Source organism: Cricetulus griseus, chromosome X (assembly GCF_003668045.3).
Source record: "Cricetulus griseus strain 17A/GY chromosome X, alternate assembly CriGri-PICRH-1.0, whole genome shotgun sequence".
NCBI classification, from domain to species: Eukaryota; Metazoa; Chordata; class Mammalia; order Rodentia; family Cricetidae; genus Cricetulus; species Cricetulus griseus.
The window spans coordinates 40,379,398-40,397,981 of record NC_048604.1 but is presented as its reverse complement, the minus strand read 5'-3'; the positions used below and the strand labels follow the sequence as shown (position 1 = coordinate 40,397,981).

The 18,584-nt window shown below is 36.8% G+C and overlaps 1 protein-coding gene across 3 annotated transcripts in view; it reads right to left on the bottom strand.

Annotated features, from left to right (window-relative positions):
* Nucleotides 1-1,333: 1,333 nt before the first annotated feature.
* The window catches only part of Rbm41 (RNA binding motif protein 41), a 55,072-nt gene continuing 37,821 nt past the window's right edge, over nucleotides 1,334-18,584 (bottom strand). For 2 of the 3 annotated variants that reach the window (XM_027433561.2, XM_027433562.2), the window contains 2 exons: nucleotides 9,507-9,654; nucleotides 1,334-6,512 (listed from right to left, as the gene is read on the bottom strand). In XM_027433561.2, the coding sequence (XP_027289362.1) occupies nucleotides 6,346-6,512; nucleotides 9,507-9,654 (315 nt within the window). In that variant the 3' untranslated portion in view covers nucleotides 1,334-6,345. Of the gene's footprint in view, nucleotides 6,513-7,351; nucleotides 7,681-9,506; nucleotides 9,655-18,584 lie in introns of those variants that run through there. The other variant, XM_027433563.2, reaches the window with a different exon arrangement.

Here is an 18,584-nt window from a genome sequence, read left to right as displayed (position 1 = left end):
GCATCCTCTGGAGGAGCACAGATCATGTCCCGCCAGCAGAGGGAGTGGCCCAAGCTGACAACTGGCACCATTACAAGATGGCACTGGGAGGAAGCTACAGAGGCTTCAGGTGTTTATTAAGAAAAACAATTGGCTGCCCAAACTCACACCAGATGAGGTTATCACACTAACAGACTGTGCCCAAGATGGGATAGGACACTAGATATGTAATAAAATACCTTTAAAATTACTGGGTCATACTTTTCCTGCCCTTTGGTTTTTTACTTAAAAAGGGCTTTGCTGTTAAACAAGAAATGCGCTGCTTGACTCGATGCCCTGTTGTGTCTGATTGTCTTCAGGTTCCAGGAAGGCTGCGGCACAAACAAACAGCACACTCTACCCTCTCTGATCTTCACCCAGAGGGCCCCTAGAGATCCCAATAGCATCCAATACAGTATCATCAAAAATAAAAGATATCAGAAAAGTTTTATCAAATGTACTGAAAATTATGTTTCAGTGACTATTTTACTAAAACATGAAGGATATGAAGGATAATAGCTCATGGGGCAACAAATACATTTCCTAGTTTTTTTAATGGCAAAATTGTATACATATATGCAGAAATTGTTTTAGAAAACTTATTTGTAGCATGGGCTGGTTTGTAACTCACAGCATAGCTCAGGTTAGCCTTTGTCAGCAATCTTCCTGCTGTGTGGTCCTGAGTGCATGCACCAATCTATCTGGTTCAGATTTTTAAATATGTAATTTTAGGCAGTACTGGGGATTGAACCTAGGGCCTCATGAATGCTAAACAAGTGTAATATTAGTGAGCTATATCTCCAACTATAGAGATTGTGGTGGTTTGAATGAAATTGGCCCCATAGGCTCGTATGCTTGATCATTTGATCCCTAGTTGGTGAACCCATTTGGGAAGGATTAGAAGGTGTGGCCTTATTGGAGAATGCACTTCATTGGGGATAGGCTTTAGGTTTCAAAAGACTCACACCATCCCCAGTGTGCTTTTTTGCTTCTTGTTTGTGAATCAGTCTGTGAGCTCTCAGCTACTGCTTCAGTGCCACGCCTTCTGGCCTGTGGCCACTCTCTCTGCCATAGTAGTGATGGACTCCTATCTCTCTGGAACCATAAGCCCCAACAGACCCTTCCTTTTACAAGTTACCTTGGTTATGGCATTTCTGACAGCAATAGAAAAGTAATTAATAGAGAGATTTTGAATTAGTGGCTTGGGCTCACCTATGAAAAGCAAAAGAGAAAGTGGTTTTGGGTTTTCAGTGGTAATCAGAGACTACACCATACTTAACTAGTTAATGGAAATAATTGTCTTTCCAAATCTTTGTTTCATTAAAATTACTTTTATTTTAAAAAATTCACACATTAAAATTCATTCTTTTGGAGTATAATTCTCTGAGTTTAAACAAAAACATACACATTGTAACTATAAACAACATAAAGTTCCTATTATTAAAAAAATTCCTTGTGCCAACACTTGATATCTACTGGATTCTCTGCCTTATTGCTTTACCCTTTCCAGAAAACACACAAATGAAATATAACAGTAATCAGCCATTTGAGTCTGGCTTCTTCTACTTAGCAAAATACATGTAAGATTTATCCAAGTTGTTGCATATATGGTTCCTTAGTTTTTATTGCTGAGTAGAATTTCATCATCTGGATATAACAGTTTCTGTATCTCTGCACCAGTTGAAAGGTATCCTCAATTTTTTCCCCATTTTTAAGTGGTCTGTAGGTTTAGTAAGGAGGAGGTAAGGTTTTCCACCTAAGAGGAAGGAGTCCCTTCTGGGAAACCTAGCTGAGAAGTACGTCCCTGGGTAATGTGTGCAAGAGGCTGTAATCAGGGGCCTTCACTTCTCATCACGTAAACGCTATCAAATTTTGGAGCGTTAATCGTGTGAGCAATATAGCAAATGAATAGAAATTTGTCCTGAGTAAAGTCAGAAATCCCCAGAGTGGGTCTGACAAATATTCTGGAAGCCAAGTGTTTATAAGAATATTTAAAAACTATTTTAATTTAAAAATATTGAAAAAGGTAAAAGCCACTCCAAATCACACCACCTAAAAATGTTCACAAGGCGAAGGTATCTTTTCAGCTTGTAGAGTCCCACTGTCAGAAGGGTTACAGCCTATTATATATATTCCCTATTTCATTCCTATATTTGTTTTGAAGTTATCTCTACAAACTATACACATAAACTATTTGCTTAAAAATGTATCCATACTATACATACATCTTATACATACATACATCTTAATTTATAGCTTAATATAAAATCTTGGATATGAGTACAAGTCACAATATATTCATAGATTGAGTCTACTGCTTTAAAATGGCTTGATAGCATCCCACTAAATGAATGCGCCGTAAGTCACTCATGTTGACAGATGGACATTTGGATAATGTCCAAGTTCCTATCTTTGTGAGTTTCACTGAGATTTAATACATGTATCATAAAATTCACCCACTTGGTGTATTCATAATTATATAACCATTAATGTAATTTATGATCATTTCCATCTACTTGCAAAGAATTCCCATCTACTCTAGTTATTATTTTGTCATCAGCAGTGACTGGCTTCTTTCACTGAACATATTCTCAGGGTTCTTCCATATTGCAGTAATATAACTCAGAAGTGTTCCCCATTTTTTTAAAAAACAGCTTGTGAAGAAATTGGACTACTGTTACATGAAGCATTTAGTAGAATTCAAATAAAAAGTCTGGCCTTTTCTTTGAGGGTATCTTTCTTGTTGCTTATTTAACCTATATTTTATTGTTGGTACTTTATCTTTCTAGAATTTGTTCCTTTTGGGTAGGTTAATTTATTGACACACAAGAATAACAGTATTCCCTCATACACCTTCCATTTCTCAAAGGTCAGCAGCAATATCCCCTCCTTTAGTCCTCATTCTAATAATTAGTCTATCTTTTCCTGCTATATCTGGCAAAAGGTAAGCCAGTTTCTTGCTTAGATTCATAGCCTTTTCTCTACTGTATCTACTCGCTCATTTATTTTGCATGCTTTCCCATTTTTCTGTTTGTTCTAGGTATAGCTTGCTATTCTTTTCATACAGTTTAAGATGTAAATTGAATTACTGCTATATGATCTTTTTTCTCCTTAAATAGGCTTATCTCTAAACATTTCCCACATAGATAAAGGTAGCTATGAGCCACCCAATGTGGGTGCTGAGAATCAAACTCAGGTCCTGTGCATGAGCAGCAAGCACTCTTACCCACAGAGCCACTCTTCTTGAGTGTTTCTTTATTGACCCACTTGCTATTTAAGTGTGGCTCATTTCCACACATTTGTGAATTTTCCAATTTATTGTTACTGATTTCTAATCTCCTTCCAGGTGGTCAGAAGACATGGTTTACATTACTTCAGTCTAACTGTATTTATTAAGGCCTATTTTGTGGTTTAGCTCATGATGTAGACAAAAGACATTTCATATGCCTGGGATAAAAATATATGTTCTAATGTTATAGGATAGAATGTTCTATAGCTGTTTTTCAGATCTATTTGGCTCACAGTGTTGGAAGTATTCTACTTCCTTGTTTATCATCGCTGTAGCACTACTTTTAGTAGAAATGAAATACTGAGTATTCCAACTTTTCAGAGACTTGTCTATTTCTCTATTCTTTATTTGCTACCTTGCTTCAGGTTATTTTGAGGGCTCTGTTGTTATGAAAATATGTGATTAAAATTGTTACATCTTAAAAGATTGACCTTTTAAACAAAAAATATGGATCTTTATCTCTAATAGTATTTTTGTTTCATTTTCCTCTGAATTTGAGGCATGATTGCTATGCAGAATATTTCTATAACCTACAGGGCTAACAATACATTACAATTATCACTTAATAAAATGCTGTTATTTTAAGAAGCCAAATTGTTTACAGCTTCGTAAAATTAGTCATCTTATTTCTCCTTTTTTTGTTCATAGGGATTTATGCTCTTTTTAGGAAAATAAGCATTATTTCCCACCTTCTTTGTCTGTTATTGACAAATACATGAACTTTTATGTTATAGGAGATACAATGCAACTATATACAACTTAATACAACTTCTAAAAATTAGTTAGCAGAGTCCCAGCACTGGGAAGGCAGAAGCAGACGAATCTCTGAGTTTGAGGCCAGTCTGGTCTACGAAGCAAGTTCCAGAACAGCCAGGCCTACACAGAGAAACTCTATCTCAAAAAAACCAAAAATAAATAACTTGGTTAAGGGAATAAAGGAAAAAGTATTGAAGGTTATTTTTATAGTCACACAGTCAGCTTTGTCTGTTTTATGTATGTATTCAGATTATTCTCTAAGGTCACGTGCTTTCAGCTTGACAAAGGTCCTTTTGCATGTCTTGTGTGGTCTGCTAGCAACAAATCCTCCAGCCTTTAAAATTTATGTGGGGGATATTTTACCTTTCACTGCCTGCTACCTGCACTATTTCTGAGATCTTAATATTTTCCATTTTTTTCCCCTTGGTTTTAGTTTTGAGACAGGGTTCTACTGTTTTACACAGGCTGGTTTGGAATCAGGGCTCAACTAAATATCCTGCCTCAGCCTCCTGAACAGCTAAAAGTACAAGAATGTGCCCAGGCTATTCCTATCCCTATTTCTGATAAGAAGTTAGTTGTTAATCTAGTTAAGAGTTTCATGACAAGCCGGGTGTTGGTGGCGCACGCTTTTAATCCCAGCACTCGGGAGGCAGAGGCAGAGGCAGGCGGATCTCTGTGAGTTTGAGGCCAGGGTGGTCTCCAGAGCAAGTGCCAGGACAGGCTCCAAAGCTACACAGAGAAACCCTCTCTCGATAAACCAAAAAAAAAAAAAAAAAAAAAAGTTTCACGACAAATCATATTTCAGTTTTTTGGGTTACTGCCATGATTTTCTGTCTATTGAGTTTTCAGTAATTATTTTTAACACAGTTGGGGTTTGCATGGCTTTTGCAATGGTTAAATCTATCTTTCTCACTCAATTTGAAATATTTATAGCCGCTATTTCTGAAGTTTTTAAATATTGATTTATGTGAATTTTTATATATATGTATGTGGGAACACACTTGCCATGGCATATTTCTGGAGGTCAGAGACAACTTACTGGAATTGGTTCTCTCCTTCTATCATGTAGGTCCTAAGGTTTGAACCCAGGTCTTCATGTCTTTACCTACTATGGCATTTTGCTGGTCCTCTTGCAGTATTTCTATGCACCTTTCTTTCTTTCTTCCTTGAATTCTTAATGACGTACTTAATGGAGTTTCCTCTATTTTCCTCATTTGTTTCCCTTGGATAATCTCTTGGATAGACTAATCTCATTTAACCATTAGTGAGGTAAGTAGCAATATTACTCTGCTTTGTAGATGAGACAAATGAGGCTCAGATTAAATGACTTTTGAAGTTAAGGGTGGTAAACATGTATGACTATGAGGGTCACAGGTCTTACTCCAAAGTTGGGACTACCTTGTCTATACCATATTGTGTTTCTATTCTTCTACAAGTATAAAGAAGCCACTAGGGGATTTGATGCAGAAGGCCTTTCTTCTAAAGTATAGAACTTTCTTTCTTTGTCCCATTAGAACTCCTTGCTAGTTTGTTCACTCTCCAAAGTTCATATACTTAATGTTTAATATATATTAGCAGTTACTCCATGTTTAATGTCTATTGTTTTGAATTCAATAGTATCATGAAGATACCAATATTTTGGTTTAAATATAACACATATATATTATATAACATATATATAATATATATCTTTTTCAGGACTCTAAAGCAGTGTGGAAAAGCAATCATTAAATATGTTGATGAACTCATGAATCTACCTACTGTAATTTCTGAAAGCTCTGACAAAACACAGGGAGTTCTAATAAATAAATATTTAACATGGAAGAGTTTTAAATATTTGTACACAGGAAATAGTCCTAGAAAAAGTGTTATTTCTAGGACTAAACATCAAAGACTGCAAAAATATTAAAGAATCTTTAGGAACAATCCTATGTAACATATCCTGAGAATTAAAGGTTTTCATATGATCTTAAAGCTCAGGGTATTATCTGCCCTATACTCAGGATAGTGTCAATTTTATATAGTCTTTTTCTAGACTATACAGTATTTAATTTTGGAAAATATTTCTACCAATTCTTCCTGAGAGCCACTGTCCTAATTACTATCTTTCTAATATTTCCTCTTTGTTTTAAACAAACTCCTATGCATATATATATATATATATATATATATATATATATATATATATCCTATGCCTTGGATTGCAATAAAAGACAGATCTGAGTGTGTGTTTAGACACATACATATATCCAAATGTGTATGTATGTGTGTCAATACGGATTCTAGCTACCACTGATTTCTGTACTGCTATCTATAGCAGTTGTTATAAGGGAAGCACCCTGGACAGCTGACTGTTGGTTTTTGTTCTTTCCAAACTCTATCACCAATATTTTTCCATGGAGTTTATATCCATTTATTTGATGCAATGCTTGCCATGCTATGTCTTTATCTGGAAAAAATAAGAAAAATATATCGAATTACATAGAGCTTAATCACTTGATTATTATTACAAGTTTAATTAGGGCTGGTTTGCTATAAAATCATACTAATGTTACATGTTTTTGTCATGTCTATAACCCCCAATTTGTATTTGCAAGCAAGATTAAAATAATGGGTAGTAATAATAATAATAATAATGACAAAAGGCCCTAAAATATGCATTTGATTCAAAGATATAGAAGAGATAAGGATACACAGGGAGTTAACTGAAGAAATTTTAAGTTAAACACAACTATAAACATGCCTCTATCTTAGATTATATACATGAAAAACAAATATTTCAAAATTGTTATACAAACAAAAGTTATGACATTATTGAGCATACTTAGCTACTTTGTTTCTTTTAGAGGGAAAGTGGTTGTGGGAATTCTTATTAGGATAATGTAGGGAGACACCATAACCATGCCTCCTAAGGGCTGGCTACAGGTGTGCCTGATCACGCCTGTCAAGGCATGGTCAAGGTGAGGTCAGCATGACAGGGAATGGGCTCTTAAGGGACCACAAGCACATGGGAGCTCCATCTTCTTCTCCTTCCCCTTTTCCGTGTCCCTTCTCTCTGGCTTGCTTCTGGCTGGTGTTTATCTGAATAAAAAGATATCTTAACCTTACAGACTATGGCTTGTCCTCGCTCTCGATATACCTGGCGCCGTGTTCAGGTTGGACACCCCTTTCAGATGACTTTAGGGTTTAGCTGAAATAGACATAGTTAGGATATGCAATAGCAGATTATTGTATCTTCTTGCATTTCACCTTCATGATTGATTGTTAATTTTGGATATTTTACACTATTAAGTTTTAATCCTCTTTTAGACTAACAGGGGAATTGTAGCCTCCTAAGGGCTGGCTACAGGTGTGCCTGATCACGCCTGTCAAGGCATGGTCAAGGTGAGGTCAGCATGAAAGGGAATGGGCTCTTAAGGGACCACAAGCACATGGGAGCTCCATCTTCTTCTTCTCCTTCCCCTTTTCCGTGGCCCTTCTCTCTGGCTTGCTTCTGGCTGGTGTTTATCTGAATAAAAAGATATCTTAACCTTACAGACTATGGCTTGTCCTCGCTCTCGATATACCTGGCGCCGTGTTCAGGTTGGACACCCCTTTCAGATGACTTTAGGGTTTAGCTGAAATAGACATAGTTAGGATATGCAATAGCAGATTATTGTATCTTCTTGTATTTCACCTTTATGATTGATTGTTAATTTTGGATATTTTACACTATTAAGTTTTAATCCTCTTTAGACTAACAGGGGAATTATAGGGAGACACCGTAACCACGCCTCCTAAGGGCTGGCTACAGGTGTGCCTAACCACACCTATCAAGGCATGGTCAAGGTGAGGTCAGGATGACATGGAATGGGCTCTTAAGGGACCACGAGCACATGGGAGCTCCTTCTTCTTCTTCTCCTTCCCCTTCTCCCTGGCCCTTCTCTCTGGCTTGCATTTGGCTGGTGTTCATCTGAATAAAAGATATCTTAACCTTTTAGACTATGGATTGTCCTTGCTCTCGATATAGGATAATGAACTTCTCTTGCTGACAGACAAAAAAGTTTGTGTATGAGAATATATAATGTATAGCAGGAATATTCAACATATGGGTCTCAGAGACTGTGTGTAAGAAATAAGGAGGGGGTAGACTTTGGACAAGAGTCTGTGGAATTATAAGTAGGCAATACTGAGATCATTTTGTCTCAGATATACCACAAAGTTTCAGGTGAGTATTATAGCTGTTAGGATTAGTAAAATGGTCACAAATTAAGAAGTATAAAACTGGGGCTGGGAAGATGGCTCTGATAGCAAAATGCTTCCCAGGCAAGCATGGACACTTGCATTTCAGTCCCTGGTACCCACATAAAACTCCAGGTATGGAAGCATGTACAGGTAACCCTAGTGCTGGGGATGTGGTTCCTTGTAGCTCACTGACCAGCCAGCCTGGCCATATCAATCAACTCTCAGTTCAGTGAGAAAATTAAGGTGGAAGAGCAAGTGAGTTAGCTTCTGGCCTCCACATGCACGTCCATACATGTGCACACACACATACTCACACACACACATGAACATACATACACAAACAGTATACAAACATGTACACATAATATAAAGCCTTTGCATGGTGCTTCTTTCAATTAGTAGGTTATATATATATATATATATATTATATATATATATATATATATATATATATATTCTGTGAAAGTCCAGAAATGTTCACTTCAAAAGACTGAAAACCAATGGTACGAAGAATTTACAAACCTTCAGTGAGATAGAAAAGATAGTACAAGGTCATATGAAAGCAATGGAAAGAAGGTCAGCAGTTTTCATGTGTAAATCACTTACCCACACAAAAATTAGCAGAGCATTAAAATGACAATTTAGAGGTAACAAAAGATACAGATATTATCTATCTTCTTCCCACAAAAGACATAGTGGCTAACTTACTATTGAAATCAAAATTACTGTATTAGTCTTGCAGTTAGATTAGAACACAAGCCATGTACTGATATGCAAGTGATATTTGAAAGAATGTATCATCTTTCAATAATTATGAATTGGTAATGAATTAATTAATTAGCTTAAAATCACTTAGTCCTAAAGGAATAGGGCTTCTGAGTATATGTCTTCTGATAACAATTCCAATATATTAACTATGAATAATTCTATTATAATATAGAGCAGAAATAGTATTGTCAATAAAAAGAAAATAAATATTGGTAGGGTAGAAAGGAATTGCCAAAAATTGGGAGACGGAGGACAGCGGGGTAAGGTGGTTATGCAGCATCCATAGAGAGGAGAAAGTAAGTACTGGAAGGAAGATCTGGGAATGCAGGAAATGTATTTTCCTTATCAGCCCCTTTCATGTGCTAAGGCTGTATCTAACTCAGCGAGGTAATAGGTAGTCTCATATGAACTGATACTGCAATGGAGTGATTATCTAGATGAAGTTACTTACTGGGAAAGGTGATGAAAGCCTGTCCCCTCATGCGTCCACTCATGATTTGAAACTGAATGGGTGGTCCTTTTTTCTCCTGGAACCGAGCGAATAATGAGATAAGGTCTCTTTCTTTCACCCGAGGACTAAGGTTCTTCAAGTATAGCACCTAATACAAATTGAAAAGTGACAAAAATATCACAGAAAGAAAGCAACTCTTTCATTATGGCTTGAATTACTTTCAGATGGGAGACTGAAGATTCATCTGATGTTATTCTCTCTAGTAAACTCTAAAACAACAAGTCCTGAAACCAACAATGTCAGAAAGAACTCAGAAAGAAGGGAATAGCAACAATGTTCTGGAAGATACAAAATAAATAGCGAGTAGGAACTAAGCACACCAAATAAGGCTCACTAGCAAATGCTTTGGGCAGAAAATCCAAGCACACAGTGAATCTTCTTTAAAAGTCTTCAAAAGTCAGATGTGGGCTAGGGAGGTGGCTCAGTGGATACAAGTGCTGTACAAACCTGATTTGACATCCTTGTAAAAGGCTGGGTGGATCCCAGCGCTTGCTTACCAGCCAGTCTAGCTAGTTAGCGATTTCTAAACTCAGTGAGCCCCTATTTTAAAAAGTAAGGTAGAGAGCAACAGAGGAAGACATGTGACACTGAACTCTGGCCTCTATGTATGCGCATACACACACACACACACACACACACACACACACACACACACACACACACACACACCCTCACATATATATGACAAATATAAAAGCTTTCAAAGTTGGCACAGTGATGAAAACCTATAGTTCTACCAGCAAGGAAGGCTGAGTTGGGACAAGAGTCCACTCTGGACAACATAGTGACATCCTGTCTAAAAATCAAATAAATATACAAAAAAGAAAAAAATTAATGCATGCACAAAACGTTCAAGAATTGATAGCTTCAGGTGGCTCTGGAAATAGATGTGATTAGATAGGGTTGAATGAGGATGGTAAGTTGAAAGCTGTTGTAAACTGAAATTAGATCTTTACCCTCTCTGCAACTTTAGTACTAGGTGAGGGCAACTCACCAATCCTGGCAGAATATTGAAGGTTGATTGTCAGTAAATTTGGAATGTCTCATATAGTTGAGGTCAAGAGTAGTGCATTTTGAAAGCAAGGAGACTGAAAGAATGCCTACCAAATACTGGGAACACCCATGATCTGACTACCATTCCTCTACTAATACTGGTAGCTCCTTTACAAGAAAGCACAGGGAACAGTCTCCTGCAGGGGAACTAATCCCCAAGAAAGATCAAAACACTGACTTGGAATAGGGGAGTTCTCCAACAGATGATCCAGCCAGATCATCTGGTTCATTGTTATTACTGTTTTGTTTCTGTCATCTGGAGACAGAGACTGACTATATAACCCAGGCTGGCCTAGAACTCACAATCTTCCCGCTTCAGCCTTCTAAGTGCTGGGATTATAAAATATCACCTTGAATTCAAAGTACACAAGGCCATGATCTCAGAACTTGTAAACAACTTTACACTCAGAAATAAGGACAGGGATTATCAGGCATATGAGAAAGGCTTCTAATGTAAAGGACAGAGAATGGGCAGAAAAGCAAATGAGAGAAAACAGAAACAATGAAGAAAACAGAATTAAAAATCAACAACAAAAACCAACCTGTGACTAATACCCTCAGGAAAATATTCTATCAATTAGTAATAGGATGCTATTGAAATTTTAATAGAACAAAATACCATCTTATATGTTATTTAACTTACATATTATGAGCTTAAAACGTTGTTCTAGCCACGGTAATCACAAAGAAAATAAACACATACAGAGGAAAATGAGAAAAAAAGGAAATATCCACTGACCAAGTGGATAAAGAGAGGGTAGCATATACATAGACCAGAATACTATTTAATCATTAAAGAGAAAAATCCTATTATGAATGAGATTTTTCTGCAAAGAAACCATATCTAATACTGAACCCTGTAAAAGGCTGAAAACTCCAATGACTGTGGAGAGGTTGGGATGATGCAGGCCCAGGGCCTATCTTTAGCCACCCCTAATATTCATTCCTTGCCCACATCTGTGTCTGACCCAACACACTTGTGATTAACAAGTGAAATCTTGTGAAATGTATGAACAGACCACTAGCTTCCACCCACCAAAATGCTAAGAATGTCATCAGAAAGCATATGAGGTCTGTAGCAGTGGTTTCTCCAACTTGCTGTAACCCACCTACCTGATGTTTCCACCAATATACTTGAAAACACCTTGATTTATGATTTTCTTTGTTCTTCTGTTACTATGAAAAGTCATTAAACTGTTACCATCTTGCAGCATGGATTGTGGGGTAACCTGAACTTGTATTACCAGGTCATAGTTACTGATATCTGGCTCAAAAATAAACTATCTTTTATCCTTTTTGAGGTAAAAGTTATGTTTTTTGTTTTCCATTAACACTATCATATGCTATGACACACAAACTTTTATGAGCACATGCTCAGTGACTGAGGACAAATATTCTATTATTTTACTTAGACAAAGCATTTAAAGTAGTCCAAATTATTGAAGCTAAAAGTATAATGGCGGTAAGTTACTGGGAGGGGAAAATGGGGGAATTGCTTCAGTCATAGAAGAGAAAACCCTACAAACCTGCTATACAACACTATGCTGAGGCCAACAACACTGTTTGGATCCTTAAATCTTTCATAGAAAGGCAGATCCAATGCACTCTTTAAACAATACAAAAAGGATGGGAGAAGGAAAAGTTATTTAACATAGTTTTCACTTTAAAAATTAGGAAAGACTTTACACTAGAACAGAGAATAGCCAGGAAATGACTGATACAGTTGCTGAAATATATGAAGAAATACATTAAACATTATTAAAAGTTACTTTGTAGTGGAATCTTTAGCTCTAACTCTTAACCTTAAAAAGCAATGTGAGACTAAAAATTAAGCCCAATACACAGCAGAAGATGGCCAACACAGAACAAACCTCAATGGTATGACTGTAAATTTTTTGCCCCATTATTGCTTTGTTTGGGCATTTTTAAAAAATTGTGCTGGGCTTTTGCTTATATATTATGGTTTCTGATTTTGTGGGGTTTTTTTGTGTGTGGTATATGTGTCTGTGTGTGCATTTCTTGTGCCTTTTCTTTTCCTCTGGTTTGCTTATTTACCTGTTTGTTTCCTGGAAGGAGAGAAAGAAGCCATAGAGTTGGATGGGTGGGGAAGATCTGGGAAGATATAGAGGGAAAACTGGGATCAAAATATATTGTATGAAAAAGATGATTTTCAATAAAAAATAAATCGAACAGGTTCTAAAGGGGAGAAGGAAGTGTGTGAGAATGGACCCCAAGCTTCTCAGCAATTAGAAAAGATCCACAGTGACTGTTCCTTCTGATGAATACATTTTTATTTTTCAGTATTTAAAAATAGTATTTAATGTGTCAGTGTTGTGTCTGCAAGTACGTGTGCCATGTGCATGCAGTGCCTAAGGAACCAGAAGAGGGCATCAGATCCCCTGGAACTGGAGTTGCAGACTGTTCTTCATGTGGATGCTGGGAATCAAATCTGGGTCCCCTGAAAGAACAACCAGTGCTCTAACTGCTGAGCCATCTCCCCAGCCCCACGATAAAAATAGTTTCTAAAAATAAAAAGGACTTCTGGTCAAGAACTTGGCTTAGCGGGTGTTGGTGGCACACACCTTTAATCCTAGCACTCAGGAGGCAGAGGCAGGTGGATCTCTGTGAGTTTGAGGCCAGCCTGATCTACAGAGTGAGTGCCAGGATAGCCTCCAAAGCTACAGAGAAACCCTGTCTCAACCCCCCCACCCGCCAAAAAAAAAAACAAAAACAAAAACAATATAGTTTCTGATCACTAGGAAACCAGCATGGAACTGATCCAGACCCCATGAATGTGTCAAGGAGTAGGCCTCGGAAATCTATGGGGCCTCTGGTAGTAGGTCAGTACTTATCCCTAGCATAGGAATGGACTTTGGGAGCCCATTTCACATAGACGGATACTCCCTGAGCCTAGAAACACTGGGGAGGGCCTAGGCCCTATCTGAAAGGATATGACAGACTCTGAAGATGCCCCCATGGAGGGCCTCATCCTCCCTGGGGAGCAGAAAGGGGATGGGATAGGTAGTGGGGGGCAGGGGAGGGAGAGGGAACTGGGATTGACATGTAAAACAAGCTTGTTTCTAATTTTAAAAAATGGAGAAAAAAAATAAAAGTTGGCTTAGTGATGGGGAAAGTAATATGAGCCACCGGCAAGGAGGGATGCCAATAAGGCGTCTGATAAGTCTTATAAAATATATAGATTTATGATAATTGGGACTGAGCTAACAGATGAGAATCCTAGTCATTAGCCAAGCAACATTGAACCTAATACAAGTCTCTCTGTACATTAATTGGGGCCCTAACTCGGGCAGACGGCTGGCATAAAGCGTACACATGGCGGTGGGGCTTGGCAGCTTTTGGCAGAAAGATTTATCATAACAGCTTTAGTTCTTTCTTGGTTCCATGTTCTCTGGGGGGCAAAAATACACATACATACCTATACATATATGTATCTACAAGATACATATGTATTTATACCACATATGTACATAGAGAGACATGCAGATATTGGGAGGCCCTAAAATAAAAGAAGCATGCTTATCAGACAGAAAATCAGAATTTCCTGCTATCACTGTGGAAGACGTAGTTTTGATTGCACATTTTGAACTTTATATAGTTTCTACCCTTTGGATTCATTTGTAACTATCCTTGTAAAAAGCATTATACATTTGAGTTTATTTTTCAGAACAATTTTAGAATTATAGAAAAATGGAGATTAAATATAATATCCTTATGCTCCATATTCAGTTTCTGACTTAATTAACATCTTATATTAGTATGTTATATTCATTATAATTAATAAACTAATGTTGTTACATTATTATGAAGAAGAGTTCACTATTTACATTTTCTTAGTTTCTATCTAATGTTATTTTTCTGTTTAAGACATCTTCAAGGCTACTGCATTTCTTTTAGTTGTCATGTATCTTGAAGCTCCTCTTGGCAATTTTTTCAGATTTTCCTCATTTTTCATGATCGTGAAAATTGCAGGAATACTAGTCAGATATTTTTTTATATGAAAGCCCATTACTAGATTTTTTTTCTGTTGCTTTTTTAAAATGTTAGACTGGAGTGATGAGTTATTGGGAAGAAAACTAAACTGGAAGAGTTCAGTTTTGGTAACACTGTATCAAGCAGAAATGATAACAGCACTGATTTATGACTGGTGATGTTAGCTTTCATCACCTGGCTGAGGGAGTGTTGGACAACATTCTCCATTACTAGCTTGTCTTCCATTCTATATAGTACTCTTGGGAAACAGGTCAACATGAGCCACTCATAACCAAGCAGCAGGGAGTTATGTTACTAAGATGTATCTCTTCTCTACTTCCTTAATGGTGTTTTAATTCTCAGCTCCTATACAAGACAGGGATATTCTATATTTTGGATCATTATTCAAAGTTAAGTTGTTTAGTTTGTTGCACAGACAGTTCTAGTTTCGATTATTGGAGTTCTCCATCAGTTCCTGTGTTTTGCGCTGTCATTTTACTTTTTGGTATAGAAAGATATACAAGGCTAATCTTGTGTATTTCCTGCCTGAGTAATAGGAGCAGCCATCTATTTCTCCAAAGATCTCATGTTACATTTAGCAGAGAATGGTATTAGAAGTAATCCATCTTGAGCAAGAGCAAGTTTGTTTCATTGGGGCTTGCTGAGCTCATACTAACCTGTATATAAATACAGACAAATACTTCTATATATAAACTACCTCTGTCTGTATTAAGTTAAATATGAATCCAAAGTGATGCTTCCCCAATTTAAACTACTAACACATGGGTTATTTTAATCACCCCTTAATTTAACAAACAAATTCCCACAGTGAGAACCTTAACTTCTACTATCCGCCAACCATTTACATGTACAGCAGTATCAGCATTGTTAAACAGGAGACACAACCTTAGCAACCAGGGCATTGTACTTATGTGCAGTTCCCATGTGGTGCTAGTCTGGCAGATTACAAATTTCCAGAGCCACTTAGGTCAGTACCCTTTCTCCTACCTCTCTAGTGATACAGTCTTACATACACTCTTATCATAGTCTGTATTCTTTCCTAAGTTTCTAATCTCCGAAATGATTTTTAAATACTTGTACACATTAAGAATCCATACTGTGCAGTTTTCTAAATTCTCTTAAATGTACACCTTAAGCTCACCATTTCAGTATCATATAGAATAATTTTATTCTCCTAAAAATGCTCTATGATCCACTTTTCTCTCCCCTAAAACTTTTGGTAATTAATTATTGTTTTGATGCCTGTCTATCATTCTGAATTTTGCAGAATAAAATAATAAAATGCTTCATTTTCATAGTAGCATCTTCTGTTTATTAATATGAATCTAAAGTTTGTATATGTCTTTATATGGTTTGATAGCTCAATTCTTTTGTTGCTAAATTATATTTCATTGCAAAATGCATCTATTTGGAGGACATTTTGATTGGTTTTTGTTTTTGACAAATATGAATAAATCCATTGCAAACGTTCACATGCCCCTTTTTATATATGTACAAAAAGGTTTTCCAAACACTTGAATAAATAAAAAGAGTGAAACTTCTGGATCACAGGGTAAAACAATGCTTTGCTGTGTTTAAGGGACTTTCAAACTGACTTCCAAAGAGGATGTACCATTTTATACTCCCACCTGCAATGATTATGTGGTCCTGTTGCTCTGCATTCTTAAACAGTGTTTGGTACTATCAGTTTTATCTAAGATTTTAGTCATTTTAGAAGGTGTTTAACAGTATCTCATTATTTCGTTTGGCAAGTGTTTGATGACAAATAGTGGTAATATTTAATTCATAGACTTATTTGTCACATTACAATCTTCTTTGCTGAGCCATCTAGTCTTACCTTTGACCATTTTTTTTTAAACTGAGCTGTTCATTTCATTACTGTCAAGTTTTAGGAATTCTTTGTGTATTCTAGATATAAGTCCTTTGTTAGATATGCATGTGCTGTGAAATATCTTTCCAATCTATGGTATGTCTTCTGTGTATTTCTAACATGTCTTTCACAGAAAAATTTGTAAGTTGAACAAAGTATAATTTATCAGTTTTTTATATAAATTGTGCTTTTGGTGAAAAATACATCAAAGAGAAGGCCACTTGGATTTCATCCCCCTGTTTTCTTCTAAGTATTTTGGAGTATTGTTTTCTACCTGGGTCTATGACACATTTTCTTTTTTTTTCTTTTCTTTTCTTTTTTGATTAGAAACAAGCTTCTTGCTAGTAAACAAGGAGGGCCCTAAGAGAGACATACATGGTCCCCTGGAGATGGGGAAAGGAACAAGATCCCCTGAGCAAATTGAGAGCAAGGGAAAGAGGGGGAAGGGAGCTACGAGAATGAGAAGGGAAGAAGAGGAGGGATGCAGAAGTCATGAGGGAGCAGAAAGGTTGAGTCAGGGGAAGAACAGAAGAAAGGATCTTCGAAAGGTAGGGTTTTAGTTGGGGGCAGTGTTAAGGGAGGACGGGGGAGGTGGGAGAAGGGAACTAGGCTTGTGATGTAAAACAATCTTGTTTCTAATTCAAATAAAATGATTTAAAAAAAGAAACAAGCTTCTGTCTCCCTCCCCTCCGCCCCTACTTCCCCATCTCAACCCCTTTCTGCTCCCCAAGGAGGGTGAGACCTTCCATGGGGATCTTCAAAGTCTGTCATATCATTTGGAGCAGTGCCTAAACCCTCCCCCGTGTGTCTAGGCTGAGAGAATATCTCTCTATGTGGAGAGGGCTCCCAAAGTCCATTCGTATACTAGGGATAAATACTGATCCACTACTAGAGGCCCCATAGATTGCCCAGACCTCCAAACTGACATCCTCGCTCAGGGGGTCTGGAACAGGCCTATGCTGGTTTCCCAGCTATCAGTCTGGGGTCCATGAGCTCCCCCTTGTTCAGGTCAGCTTTCCCTGTGGGTTTCTCCAGTCTGGTCCTGACCCCTTTGCTCATCACTCCTCCATCTCTACAACTAGATTCCAGAGTTCAGCTCAGTGTTTAGCTGTGGGTGTCTGCCTCTGCTTCCGTCAGCTACTGGATGAAGGCTCTAGGATGGCATATAAGATAGCCAGATGTTGAAAACTGACTTTTTATATATAAAGTTTGTATGCTTGATTTCTGGTCAATTACTTGAGAGTTTTGACAAAATTACTGGTAAACAGTATTTTCTTTCTCTTCCTAATCCATGAATTTTCTATTTCCTTCCCTTCTCTTATTATGCTGGAAAAACACTTGTCAAAAAGGAGTGGGTAAAGGAGATATTCTTATTTTGTTCTGGAACAATGAGGGAAGTATCTAGTTAGTTTCTTACTACCAGGTATGATGTGTGGTGTTATAGCTATTCTGTATTAACTTGAGGATACTCTCCTCTTTTCTAGTTCACTGAGTTTTAAAACACGAATGGATGTTAAGGCATTTTTTCAAATGCTTTTTCTACATCATGTGAAATGAGCATGATTTTTTTTATTTAGTTTACTGATATGGAATCAATAAAATCTACATCGATTTTCAAATGTTGAACCAGTTTTGGACATCTGTTGATAATGATTTATAATTATTTGAATATATTAATAAACTCTATTTTCTAATATGTTACAAATAAAAACACTTCAAGAAGCCATATTAATGCTTTTATTAGCATATATTAATTATATATAATAATAGATTTCATTATGACACTCAAAATGTTTTGAATTAGGACTCTTGCTTCTATGAACAAGACAGATAAGAGGTTGTAATTTTCTTTTATCCTAATATTTTTAACTGGTTTCTGTAATAAGGTAAGTCTCACCTCACAAAAATGTATTCCCTCCACTTCTGTTCTACAGAATGAGAAAATAATTTTATTTTATCTTTGTGTATTTTTTCCTCTATGTTTTTCCTATATATAGATCTGAATTATTAAGTTATCTAATTTTCCTAAACTTAGGAGAATAATTTTATTGTGACAAAATCTCTACATGTTTGTTCATCTGAGA